At 24.8% G+C, this 15,008-nt stretch overlaps 1 protein-coding gene across 2 annotated transcripts; it reads right to left on the bottom strand.

Annotated features, from left to right (window-relative positions):
* Positions 1 to 306: 306 nt before the first annotated feature.
* Positions 307 to 10,425, bottom strand: Abcd3 (ATP binding cassette subfamily D member Pmp70). 2 transcript variants are annotated; one of them, XM_015513707.2, is made up of 14 exons: positions 10,155 to 10,425; positions 9,831 to 10,067; positions 9,554 to 9,710; positions 9,406 to 9,445; positions 5,840 to 6,106; positions 5,737 to 5,763; positions 5,596 to 5,666; positions 5,359 to 5,539; positions 5,081 to 5,293; positions 4,074 to 4,143; positions 3,902 to 3,996; positions 2,924 to 3,432; positions 2,496 to 2,811; positions 307 to 721 (listed from the first exon to the last, which is right to left on the bottom strand). In XM_015513707.2, exons 3-14 carry the CDS (start codon positions 9,679 to 9,681, stop codon positions 644 to 646), a joined length of 1,995 nt encoding a protein of 664 aa, XP_015369193.1. In that variant the 5' UTR covers positions 9,682 to 9,710; positions 9,831 to 10,067; positions 10,155 to 10,425; the 3' UTR covers positions 307 to 643. The 2 variants fall into 2 exon arrangements, with proteins under 2 accessions (XP_015369193.1, XP_015369192.1); XM_015513706.2 differs by lacking the exons at positions 9,831 to 10,067; positions 10,155 to 10,425 and having other exon boundaries at positions 9,554 to 9,824.
* Positions 10,426 to 15,008: the final 4,583 nt, after the last annotated feature.

Raw genomic sequence — 15,008 nt, 5'->3', positions numbered from 1 at the left:
ATTACAAATTATTGATAAACAATTTTCAAAAACATAAGGAATGATTATATAACATATTCAATTCTTTGATACACTCGAGCAATAAATTTATGTTAAAAACAAACACTTAATAAAATCTTATAATTAATTTAGTTCACCATTTTATATTATTGTAAAAGCAAAATATTGTGTAATTCGTTGTAGAACTAAGATAAATGTTGTGGTTATAGATCAATTTCAATATAGTTTTAACTATGATAAACCATTTTTTTTTTTTTTTTAATGTAATGGGGAAAGTTTTTTCTTTCATAAATTGTAGTCATGTACTTAACAAAATGAATAGCATATAATAAATTAAAAAACTTAGTTATAACACAAATACAAAAATGATATATTTTGTAAGATACAATAAATAAATCTAAAACCATTCTATTGGTTTAATTGATTGGTAAAAAAAATTAGTGTTACAAAAACTTGATAGAATACCTTGACAATATAATATTATAAACATTAAAAAATATAAACAGAAATTTGATCTATTAACACCAAAACAAATAGGCACAAGTTTAAGAATCAGGCAAGATAGAACCAAATTATTACATATACATATTATAATATGTATGTAAATAATTGTTTTTAAAACTATAATATCAGTTACGGAGACTCATGAACCAAATTCCTCTGTGTCGGAATCAATTTTGTTAAATTGAAATAATCCTCTTCCGTCCATTTGTAAATAATACTGCAACAAGATAACAATTTGATTATCATTTAATAGGATATAAAATATAATTAATATATTTCTCAGTATAATGATTTTAAGTACATATTATTACCTGTAAATTACATGTTAAACAATCCATAGTATTAATATTATTTATATGGCACAGAAGTATAAATAGTTGAATTAATGAAATAAATATTAAATTGTAATGTACATTTTTTTTTATAAAAACAAAAAAATATAATAAATTGGTTGAAAATTATATATATACAAAAAAAAAGATAAAATACATTTATCATTTACAGTAAAATGTCATTATAACAAAACCACTATAAGAGTAAGTCGGAATCTCTTTTGTAATAGAAAAATAAGTTGGAACTATGTCAGGCGTGGCAAACGCATGGCACGCAAAAAAATTTAAATTGCGCTATTCATAAAATGTTGCTTATAAAACATTTATAAGAAACAAATTACATATATTTTTACAATTATAATATTCTTGGATAAAATTGATAAGGTATGTTTCTATATTATCACTATATTTATTATGTTCTGTTGAGTATTTACAAACTTTAGGCATATGAAAAATTGTCAAACACTTGATTGCAAAAATTTTGCACTAGACCCAAAAAAGGTTTGCCACCCCTGAACTAGGTGATTCCATTATAAGAAGATTTTACTCTTCTTCATTACATAACTAATTTTATCGTATAAGTAGGTATGCAAAGAAATATGCAAAATAAATGACGTAAATAGCAAAATCATTTAAATCATTTTTAAAAGTTAAAGTTTGTGTTTTATGATGAACATTTTGTTATTAGTAGAAAATTGGTCATTACATTATTCTCAATAAATTAAATGTTTAGTCGATTGAAAATTCTTTTAAACTCAATGCAGTATTTGTTGAGATATATAGCTTGAAAAATATTTAAATCAAACTTATTTTTATCCCTGTTAAAATTCAAGTTATAGAGACAACTGAAATTAATATAATGCATGTCAACAAAAGTATTATCAATAAGTAGAATATTAAAATTAAAATTCTGATGTTTCAAATTGTTTTATTACGATGACAATATACATACACGTGTTGTATCCGTCTTAAAAGTATGCAACATAACAAATTTATGCTAAGCAGATCACGCTAAAAAATTAAAGTGAATTGATCTCTTATAATATTTAAAGGTAAAAACACTATCTGTGTTCAAATGTTGGGTTTTAATGATAGCTCAATATTTTAGTATAGCATAAATTAAAAATGCTCATAACACACTTAAAATTGAACTATTGCAAAAACCTCATCATACGAAAACAGATAATGATCTTAACTTTAAATTTTATAAGAAGTCAATTCTTTTTAATTTTTAAACTAACAAAGCTAAACGTGATCTACTGAGCATAAATTTTCTATGTTACGCACTTGTAAGACGGAGATAATATATGCGGGTAGGCGTCTTCTTAATGTGTCTAGTTTAAATAAATGATAATGGAAGTATTAAGACTAACACATGAAAAAAATAAAATGAATAAAAGTGAAAAATCATATTGAACATTATATTTTAGTTAGTTATTTTTATCTTTGGTTTATCTATTTTTATTATTTAGTTGTGTTACTAGTTAATTTACACCAGTATTTCTACTATATAAGTATATATTATATTAAGTAAATTTTAGATGTATATTCCACCACAGTTCTAATGTGTAAGTTGTAGTACACAAACTAATATTATACCGACAAAATATTCTAAAGAATATAATACTGTATTTCAACAATTCTGAGTATAATACTTACATCGTGATGTTTCCACAAAGATTTTCGATGGCTAACCGTGAAAAGTGAAATACCAACATCACGACAATATTGATACATAGAACCTTCAACATCAACACTAACTGCACTTGTACATTCATCCAGTATTGCGAATTGTGGTTGATGATAGAACAATCTAGCCATGGCAATACGTTGTTTTTCTCCACCAGACAAAACATCCATCCAATCAGCAACAGTATCCCAACCTTGATCTCTTTGCAATAAATATGATAATTGTACACGTTCTAAATGATTGGCAATGTCTGAATCGGTTTTTCTACGACGCTGCATTTCCTCCCTTAAAAAAAAATATTACAAATCAATAACTATGATTGATGGAGACTCATCTATAACAATATAATGATTTTATAGTTTATAATATTAAATAAGAGGATTTAATTTATACATACTTAGTGTGCGGATATATAACTTGATCCCGTAGTGTACCTAAAGTCATATATGGTTTTTGTGGAATGTAAAAAAGTTTGCCCTTTGGAGGTTTTGTTAAGGTTCCACCAAAAAGAGGCCACAATTCACCAAGTATTCTGAACAATGATGATTTTCCACAACCATTTGGCCCACATACTAATACATTCATGCCTGATGTAACTTCAAATGATAATTCTTCAACTAGTATATCACCATTTGGTGTCACAAGAGGTACTTTATCAAACTTAATAATGTTATCTTTAGTAATAATACGACCAGAGTTTGGTACAAGTTTCTTTTCTTTAAGCGTATTATTATCAGTCAACATAGTTCGTACATAATGTCCTTTATTAAGATCTTTGAGTACAGTCATGATTTCAGTAACTCTGGCAGTGAATCCAGCTAAACGTGTCATATCACGGCCAGCTAACACTAAGCGGCCAATAGCTTCAGCTAATTTTACCAACATACGACCCATTGTATAGTAATTCTGTAATTAAAATATTGAATATTAAAAGTACACAGAGCAGCGAGTCTCTACTTCTTTGTAAAACTTAACTTTAAATTAGTTATGATTTCAATGAAATATAAAATTAATAATGAGATTTTTTAGAGTAACATAGGTATTTGTTGTTTTGTTGTTTAAATCAATTATTGATATTATTGATATTTGAACCTTCATTATCTAAACTTAATGGGACTGCAAATAGTTTTAGAAACGTGAAAGTTCAGATGCTGGCATAACTTTAATATGTTCATACATATCACAAAAATACATGTATAATATTATGATATTATGTTGATATTTATAATGTATTAAACATAACTACTTAAATTACATTTTATATTTGTTCAGATAATGGAGGATTCATATAACGTTTGGATAATGTATGTCCTACTGTACTTATTTTATTGCAATACATAAGTGTTTTATTATAAATTGTTAAAACTGTACTTACTCGAAAACGTTCATTTTGTGAAAGATTAGATAAAGGCGATGTACGTTTCATAAAAGGTATACTAACAGCATAAAATCCTACAACTGTAGCAATGTCTAGAAAATATAAAACATTTACAAATATAATTTTAGCTAATTTTGAAATTATTGTATTATAAATAATTTTGACTTACATTTTCCGATAATATTATCAAGAAAACCCATAGATACTTTAAATTCAAGGAATTTTCTTAAGTGAGCTGTCTAAAAATATTTAAAAATATTATTTTTAATAAATATTTTTTTAAATATACATTACAATTATTTATACATTTATCATGTTATTAATAAATGTAATTTAAAAATTTAAATTATAGGATTATATATAGAGGACTTAATTTAAGTAAAAAATACTATCAAAATAAAATACAGATCCATCAATTAAAGCATAAATCTTTTAACTCCTTAATTCAGGAAAGACAAACTTTTCTCAGTAAAAATAATTTATAAAACAATTAATTTCACAACATATAAGTTATGAACATTAAATAAAGTATACTGGATGATTCTCTAATTGTAAGACATTCCAAGTACAAATATTTTTAATACCTACATCGTTTGAAATGTTACAAAACATTTTTTAAATAAAATATAGTGGAATATTTTATCTATATATATATATTTTTTTTTTTAAATTAAATAAAAATCAAATTTAGGACTAAAAGTTTATGAGATATAAGTAAATAAAGTTTAGATGATCAAAGTGGAATGGTATGCAGTTACTTGATTTAGTACTCTGTTTATATAATTTTTTAATGTTTAGATAATTTAATTTTAATTCTTTGAAATACTTTAAAAAAACATTTGACTTTAGAGTATGAAATTAAAACTAATTTTTGTCATTCAATAAAATAAAGACTTACAAAATGATACAGATACAACTTTAAACATAAAAAAAATATATGGAGTAGGTAGAAACTGGGGATGTAATTTTTTTTCCAAAAACATTAATAGTTTTTGAAATAATGAGTGGTTCATGATAAACAAATTACCTGGTATTTTAATAGGAATAAAGTTAAAAATAACTTTAGTATTACCTAATTTTAATGATTAGAAGAATTAAATATTGAAACATACAAAAAATGTGATAAAAATTAATTTCTGATAATTTATTAACTTACAAACCAAGTATAATACTTACTAATTTATTAAACGAGGCTAACATAATAAGTTTTTCCCTGTTATTGCCATTGTAGAAGGCTATTTCTTCAGAATTAGTGATTAACCTGGAGTTAATATATCGATATTCACCTTCTAATTTTTGTTCTACTACAGTCATTTTACCAGTTGGCCTACGAAGGTAAGTTAAAATAAATCCAGATACCATCAAATAACCCAGCATTACAGTAGGAGTCTGAAAAAAATTGTTATAACATATCAATTTTCAGATTAATCTTGGAATATATTTTAAGTTGTTACTTCAAATCCTAATGTAGATGTCAATTTGTAAACATATATTACAATGTCTAAAAATGGTTTACAGACATTGGAATATAAATCAGTGAACATATCACAGAACTTATCGACATCAGCTGTTAATAACTGATCAGGATTTGATATACGGTTGTCCAAATTATTTATCTTGTAGTAAGTATAACCTCTAAAAATCATAAGCATGACTTTTTGTTTTTTTGTAAAATTTTAGTATAAAGCTACCTTAAATATTCATCATATAAGTGATGTGACAACCTAGATCGAAGTCTGAGCTTTAATTCTCCAATACTCCACTGTAAATTTAAAAATCATGAATTAATAAATTGTTAGACCCCCAGTTGGTAGATGTATATTTATATTTACCTTTAAAACATTATTGACTAAAGAAATCTGCAAAATGATAAATTATTAAATACTTTCAAATATTTACTTGAACAACAAATTCTAGAAAAATAAGTCTACTTACAACTGGCATTCCGGCAAAAAAGTATAACAGTTGTTTTTTAAACAACGCTGTGTTCATACTTATAATTGCTGTTTCGACAACTGTTCCAGTCTGTATCATCCATATGTCACTATACGATCTGGCTATTAGTGATGCAGCAACAAGTATGAGGAACCCAAATTCTGGAGATGTAAAGCCAGGAATAATGATTTTTAAAATTTGAAAAAGTTGTTTAAGAAAGCGGCCATTGACATGTGCTCGATTTGCATTCTTTGTTTCTGCTGATTTCTATGCAAGCAATAATATTATTAGGAAGTGAATATATATTGACAAATAATTTTAATACTATATCATTCAATTTAGTATTAATTCGTAGAATTTTATTATTCAACAAATCAAATATTTTAAAGTATCATAGTTGTCAACATATTTTGCAAAGTGTCGTTTGTCAATAGTCATTTATTATTTTAAATACTTGTTTCAAGTGTTCTACTTCAGATAATCAAGCAATTAAAGTTGTCATTTAAAATTCAATAGTTAGTAGTACATTTCACAACAAATATATACAGGGAGAGGGCATTATTAAGTATTAGAAATACAAGTGTTTACTATTTACTATTATAAGGATCATACCTACTTTATGATATTATGATAAATGTAAATCTTGGGCTGTTTAAATAGAAATTAGTATGCATATATATATATTTCATTATGTATGTTTATTGTAACAAAATTATTTGCAACCATTTTTATTTTTATTTTTTCTATAATGCAACAAGTATAGATTTTATGAATATAATATTGACTATTTTTTAAAACAGGATTTTGTGGGATGGAGTATAAGGTGAAGTTAATTTTGTGTTTTAGAAGGATAAAATACCTACTTGATTATTGGACTAGATTATACTATATGTGATCATAAAAATAATAAGTAATTATCTATATAATAACATTAAATAGGTTGGTTATTTATAACAATGATATGTTTATTATATATTATATATTATACTGCTTTCGCATTGCTTCTGCGGCGTCGTCGGTTAAAAATGAAAGAAAAAAATAAATCCAAATATTATAATATAATATATATATTTAAACATTTATATGTTTAATAAGTCAACTTAGTAGAAAAAATATATCTTAAAACAGTTAAAATTAAAACCCACATAAAGAACTTCAATAATTCAAGGCTAGTAGTTATACATTGTAGCATATGAGTAAGGATCTACATTTTATATATTTTAAAATACCTAATATATTTAAAAACAGGTTAAGCCTGTTACATAAATGTTAATAATAATAAATTCAATTGATACAATCATACCAAAATACATGGTATTTAATATTATCTAAATGATTGTTCAATACACACCTAGATGCATTATAATATTATGATATTAAATTTATTAAATGATCCATTTAGGCAGTCCCTAAAATTGTGTGTAGTATGACACACTTTGTGTAGTACGAATAATTCAGTGTGTAGTACAAAATTTAAAAGTGTGTTATAATAACCTTTATAATAATATTCTATAAAATTTTAATATAACAATATTAATTCAGGATATAAAAAAATATAAAAAAAAATTTTTTTTAACAAAAAATCTATTTCACTAATTTTTTTTAAAGAACCTTTAAATTTGTTAAATAGAGGTTCTACTTTATTTAAATAAAATTATTTATTGTAAACACATATTATCATTAATTGATAGGTAGTATATGTATAATTTAGATTTGACTAATTTGGGACTATGTGTGACGTGTGTAGTACAAACATTTGGATAGTTTAGGGACTGCATTTAGGATAAACAAAAACAGAACATAAAAAGTTTAAAAGTATTAATACCTGAAAAATTATTGTTGATAAAAATTTTAAATTTAGTAATATATTTTTTTTAATCTAAAATTGTATATGGTATGAAGTATAAATATATTATTTAACACTATATGTCTATGTCTTACACTAAAATATGGTCAGGATATGGTCAGGGGTCAGGGCTTAAACATTTTTATTGAGAGATTGAAGACCAAAAAATAATTTTAGAAAATTAAGATGAAAGCATTATTTGAAAATAAATTCAGATTGCTACAATATTAAGGTTCAACCTGTGTCACAACAGATAACATGAATGAAATATATGAGGCTAGGTATTAATAATTGAACTAATTGACTGAATGTTACTTTATTCTTAATTACAATTTAACGACTAAGTATATGTATACATTTAACCCATAAGATATGGGTTATTAACTACTAAATTGGTGTTTCAATATTTATATTTATATGCAAGATGAAAGCAAATTGAGGTTGTTTAACTCAAATAAAACGCATATAATATACAGGTGATTTACTGAGCATGCTAACACAGTCACCTCCGATTTTCTTCATCAATGGAATTTTTGGAATTTTTAAATATACTTAATGATCACATTCTAAAATTTTTGAGATTTTTTGTACAACTTGAGAAGATACAAGCTTCTGTCTTTCAAACGAAAATCAATTCATGCTGTAAATTATTCAACTGATAATTTTTCTAAAAATGTTTATAACTCATTACAACAATTCAAGAGATTACTTTAAAATAAATACTTTACATCATATACCTAAGAACATTTGAAGAGATTTATAAGTGATTTAAAATATTCTAAACTGTTGGGGTATTTATTTTTAAAGCTACCTAGGTATATTTATAATTTCAGAATATGAAACAGGATATTTTATTTAAAATGTCTATAGTACACAATGATATTTTCAACAGTTAGTAATTAGTGTACAGTATTAAAAAATCATAAGCTTTAGTTAGAAATATTATTTTTATCCATTTAAAATACCAACATGCTATTTCTTATTACAAATGTTTTTATACGAATGTACAATGTTCATGTATGAATATTGAATTTGAATATTAATTATCATTTTAAATTTATGATAAGAGGAACACGGTGGCAACAGTTAACCCACAAATAACTGATGCACCACTCCATCTAAACTTAAAATGTTATACAGTGACCTCAATATATTCTTTACTAATAAATTCAACATATTAGTTAATTCAATGATACATGAATAAATAAACATTTAAAACAACACTTAAACATGCATTTAGAATTTGTTATTAGTAAAATGTTATTACTATTGCTCTGTTACTTAGAATGTAAATTGCTAAGAAAGGTTATGTTAATTCTATAGATATTGTATGTATTAAGTAAATAAAAAAAAACTGTTATAGAAAAATAATTAATTAATTTGTAACTAAGAAGATATATTATTGAATTTAAAACATTGTGAATATTTTATTATTTAATTCATAACTACCTATATTTATTTTATAAATTATTATAATATATATTGTTTTAAATGTGTTTATTTTCTGATTTAGCTAATAAAAACAAATTAATACAAATAAAACTAATAAATTAATTTAAAAAACATTTTATTAAGTAGGTAGGTACTCTAAATTATTTAACGAAGTTTAAAAATAATCTAAGTAGTTCTAGCGGTAGTTAGGTATGTTTGATAATATGCAAACTATTGAAATTTATAGCTACTATAATAAATTATTTTTATAAATAATATTTGAACTTACATCAACTATAAGATACTTTATATCATTCTCTGGAGCTCTCCTAGTAAAAAAATCGGTAAATCAATAAATATAAACAAAGTTATCAAAAACATAGGTATTATAGGTACATTGATGTTATACAAATTATATTAACTAAAATATTATGTACCTTTTAAAAGTCTTCTTATTCTGGAGAGCATACTTTTTTAACAGATAAACCAACAAAGGCACTCCGGCAACGGCACTGCCGATTAATGCATTTTTTTGAGACACGTATTTACTTAAAACTGGAGCCATGATTCACACGAAGGAGTTATTCGTATATTCTTAGATACGCCATGAAAAAAAAAAATCAAATATTTTAAAAATGTTCGGTAGCTAAATGAGTTTTAAAAAAGTTAACTAAAATTTAAACTATAAGAAAACCACTAGCGGTTGGTACTCACTGTATACTGAACAGGCATACGTAATGCTGTGGTAATGCGTATAATAATAATAATAATTGATTATGGACGAGGGAGATTGGAGATTGTTGTGCGGCTAATAATAATTTGAAATATGATGAAATTACACACTAAGGTAACAGTGGTGGTAGTGGTGACCCATAAGTCATAACTGTGACGAGTCCGGAGTCAAAAACTAGCGGTCTCCATTAGCTGTTGCGTTTTGTCCAATCACTAAATCTGAAAATCGAATGCAATAGGTACAAGTTAGTCAGGTTCCACCACTACTGAACATGTTAACGTTAAAAAACAACTATAGCATACAACCTTCAAAAACCTAGACATTGATAAAAACTCGTAACTACTTCAGCGTCACTCGACAGCCCGCAGACTGTTTGTCTGTTTCCTATTAAGTAGGTAGGCACTATACTCGGAACAGTCGGAACTACAGAGGCATAAGTAAAAAAACAGACAAACAATTGACTGTTTAAAATTTACTGTCGCTAATCTAATTCACTAGACGTGATAAAAATTAAAAAATCTGCGAAATAATTAAATTAATTACCGTTACCGCAGAAATAATATGTTATAACTTATTATAAAATTATTATTATTCTGTGGTAATAGTACGCTCATGTTTTATATGTGACTACTGACTGATAAGAGATAACGAACGACCGGCATGAAATAGTTATTATAGAAAGGGGCATAGCAATCACACATACACGGTCGTCTACAGGTGGCCAAGCCTTTTCGCTACCCATAATAATTTTAGTTCGATGCTAAAAATAATTTAATAATATTATAGGTATTAGGTTATGTATTGATATTTCCCGATATAATAAATTATTTTATATTATATTATATTATATTATATTATATACTACATTATTTTATTTTTTTGATTTATTAATACAATTGAAACAAACTTAATATTATATTGTTTTATTTCGTTTATGTTAGTGTTTAAATGTAATTGATTGCAGATTAGATATAGTATAGGTACTTTTATAGGGTGAAATTGAAAATTAAAAGTTCATTTCTTAATAATCTGCAGTAAAAACTTTTTTTATCATCTTATATACCTACATGATATGATTCCCAAACGGCTAATAAATAGATATTTTCAATTTTCATTTTTTTTTCGTTTAAATATCGATGAATAAATGTTCACTTGGTCAAAAATTCATTAAAAGGTTTCATATAATTTCTTTACAACTACTTTTAGCTTTAACAAAAATTTTTTTTTTGAAACCTGTTACACTATTTATTGTTTAAACATAATTGAATTACAAGACGTGATGTTATATTAACGTTATTATTTTTTGTTTATTAAATTATGAATTTAATACCGCGTTCATGCCTGATTTCTTTATATGGTATTTAAGTCAAAATCATGGGTTTACATCTCAGCGTAAACCCATTTCGGCGCAAATCTCAATTTCATTCCTTTTTCATACTGCAGGTTAAACGAACTGTTTAATGTTGCAATATCATTCAAAATGCGCATAGATTTGATAATGTTTACTATCTAGTATCTGATATATATCGTACAATTTTTGCAAATATGAAATGGTTAATAATACCTATAATAAATGTTTATAATCAGTAAATTTATAATTAATTAAAAATACAAATGACTAATAGTATGTTTAAAAATATGTGTTTACAATTGTTTAATGTATGGTACTATAGTTCTAATATTATATTGATTGTTGTTCAAATATTTTTAGTGTAGTGAACAGCAAAAATCTTTTCACCGAAACGGCCTCGTAGAAATGTTAGAGATTAACATCAATTATAAGCTTAAAATATACTATTGCTTATACCTAATAATAGTATTTTGTCATCATAGATATCACCCGTTAGAAGCGATTTATTTGTTTTAATACTTTGTAGTCAGTAGCTAATAGGTACTAATATTGATTTACGATAGTATTGTCGTCTATGTATCTTAGTAGGGGAGATGAATTAGTGACCTAAGTAACGTCACTCAGACCGCGTCAAGTACAAGCATACACATTTGTGTTTTTAAAATTTTCAAGGCTGGGCATTTTAATTTTGAATGAAATTATTCAAATAAGGTATGTCAATTGTTAAAATTAAATATTAATCAACATTTTGAATACATTTAACATTTGATAGTATTATTAGGTGTATACTTTTACTGGATAGATTATTTGTATCAACCCATCTAGATACGTGCCTAACCAACAGTTAATGTGGTTCAAATGAAATCTGTTGAAGTGCGTATCGACAACCTTGTTAAATTTTTTAAATAATTGTTAAATTTTTACTATTAAAATAGTTAATTTTGTTAAATAACTACTCGACGTGACGTGTTGATGTGATGTACATTTTTCCATTTTATTGTAATACCGTCAAATGGGGTGAATAGAAACAGTTTTAAACTTCTAAATATTTAACATATAGAATAATGAGTGATACTTTAAAATATGGGTCTCTGTGAGTACTTTAATATAGTACCATTGATTATATTTTATACTTAATACTTGAGTTTATATATATTTTTAAGTGTTTTGTTTCTATTTACCTGCCGAGTGGGGTGAAAAGAAACATGTATTGTTTTTATCAACTTTTGCAATTTAAACTCGTGGAAGTTGAATAGAAACAAATAATTAAATTTTTTTAAATACTTATTAAATAATTATTCAACATAAATAATTAAGGTACCTACCTAGTTATCACAGTCCTTTTCTGTAGGTAATATTAAGTCTATAATAATTAGAAATTATCGTAAAATAATATTTTTCTAGATAGGTTAAACATTCACAAAATGGTGGTATCAGTATGGTAGAATTTTCAAAACATTCTAACTATTTTTGTGCTGTTATAGCCACGGCAATTTTTTTAATTTTCTAAATTATTTTTCAGTAATAATTTGAAAATTTATCTATTTTCCTAGGTACAATTTGAAATATTAAAAAACGATTCCCGAGAAATTTTTCTAACCTAACCTAACCTTGATCAAAAAAAAAAATGTCACCAAAAGGTTAAACCTTTTATAATAATAAGATATTTTCGATTGTTAATAACTTTTTTTTAACTATTAAATTTGATTACTTATACTGAAAGTATACTAGGTTGACACATTTTCGGTCAGAATTGTTTTTCGTATGGTACACTAATTTATTATTGAATTCTAATACAACATACCCATTACAACGACATGCTCGAAAACTACTGTACGGCAGACTGATATTACCATCTGTTCACCTTTTTTGTTCTATTGACAATTACTTAATGTCAATAAAATCTTATACGTTGGGTCAAAAAGCTTGAAAATTGTATACAACATCTACGTTCTCTATAAGTTATTATAATAACAGTTGATAAATATTAAAAAGCCATATTATTATTATATAAGATTAAAGTTAAATTTTTGACAAAATTTATCAAAATCTCGGAAATTGTCGAATTATTTTGTAGTTAAAAAATAATAAAATGTTCAATGTCTTAATATCTTAATGTCTATAATGCCTAATAATAAAATAAATTAGGTACTTTAATCGCAATAATATTATCAAATGTACTTATATACTGACAGTCCGTCTTCGTTCATTACCGTTTATTCATTATTTTATTTTTGTCAAAACAATTGTGGTTCTCTTTTCAGTATGACTTACGACCTTTGGTGGCCACCAGCCTCAAACGCCTTCTGATGGCGACATGGCATTCTCTTACCACTATCGCTGGGTGAAAACCTTAGGATACATTTCTGCATGGCCAATAGTATAATATTATTGTTAATTTGTAATATTTCATGTTATAATATTATCAAATATATCATAATTTTTATGTAGATTATAGATAGTAGATCTACATAATAATTATGCGTATCCGATATCCACGGTCCACATATTTTATATTATTTTGTAAATAGAAAAAAATATCACTATTAAATCCATGTAATTTAATATATTATAATTTTTCACAATATGTATGTTGTATTATATAATTTATAAAATGGTTACACTATTTTTTAACTGATTAATAATCATTCACACAATATTTTAGAAATAATATTATTATACTATATAATATTACGTTAGCAAACTAAAACTTACTTTTGTTCAAGTTAAGGTATTTAATATTTATATTATATTATATTATATAGGTAGATCGTAATTGATAAACCAATAGTATAAAAATTATATAGGTAGGTCTTTATAAAACACTGAAAAAATAAATAATTAAAGTAACTAAAATTTGTATTCAACATCGTATAGATTTATAAAATATTATTCATTCATAAGTCCATTAAATATAAATAATAATGATATATATTGTTATATAATTTCATTAATATTTATAAGTTATAGGCAAAGATATCTATGCTATATAATATTATTATGATTATTTTTACTGGTAAAAGGCAAAAAGAAACAGTTTTAGGAACTACTTGTCTTTTTTAAATTCACGGAGGAAATTAAAAAATGTCATTAGTTACTAAAATATATCGCTAGTCCAAACATTTATAACTCATTGCACTATTGAATATAGTCAGAGAAACACAATGGCGCTTATGATTTTGAAAGCTTATCCAGTTAACTTGTTGTTCAAGTGGGTCAACCCATATAATAGATTTTGTCGTTTTTTGCCACTTTTGCATTTTACCAGTATAACTATTTGCTTTTACATTTTTAAATTATAACAACATTTATAATTATGATTAATATATTTATTATTATTTATTACTTATTCGTAACATTGTTGTGATATAGGTATTTAATAGTTTAGGACGTTTAGGTTACATGTAAACATTTTGCATGACTACTAGTTATAGTCCTTTCGAATATTTAGAGTTCATATTGTTATACTCCTTAAACATAAAAATAAAATACATATTTCTTTTTTTTTTTATATATAATATTAAATTAATATAAATAATCATAAAAATAACCAAAATCGTAACGGTGCATTGTGTGACACTGTTATTGTTAACATTTAAAAGTTAAGACAATACACGGTTTACTCGTATATCAAAATACTCTTATTTCTTATTATAAATACTCTTAAAATATAATAATATAATGCTCTTATTTTAAATAGTGTATATATGTATCTATTAAAAAAAATGTATGTATTATAGCCATGTAGGAATGTATATAAAATTCTTATGGGGATTTAATCATTTAGAACAATATTGTTCTAAATTAT

The sequence above is a fragment of the Diuraphis noxia genome, unplaced genomic scaffold (genome assembly GCF_037042655.1).
Source record: "Diuraphis noxia isolate RWA-SAM2 unplaced genomic scaffold, SU_Dnox_SAM2 contig0003, whole genome shotgun sequence".
NCBI classification, from domain to species: domain Eukaryota; kingdom Metazoa; phylum Arthropoda; class Insecta; order Hemiptera; family Aphididae; genus Diuraphis; species Diuraphis noxia.
The sequence above is the reverse complement of the archived record's forward strand: the minus strand, read 5'-3'. Positions and strand labels throughout refer to the sequence as shown.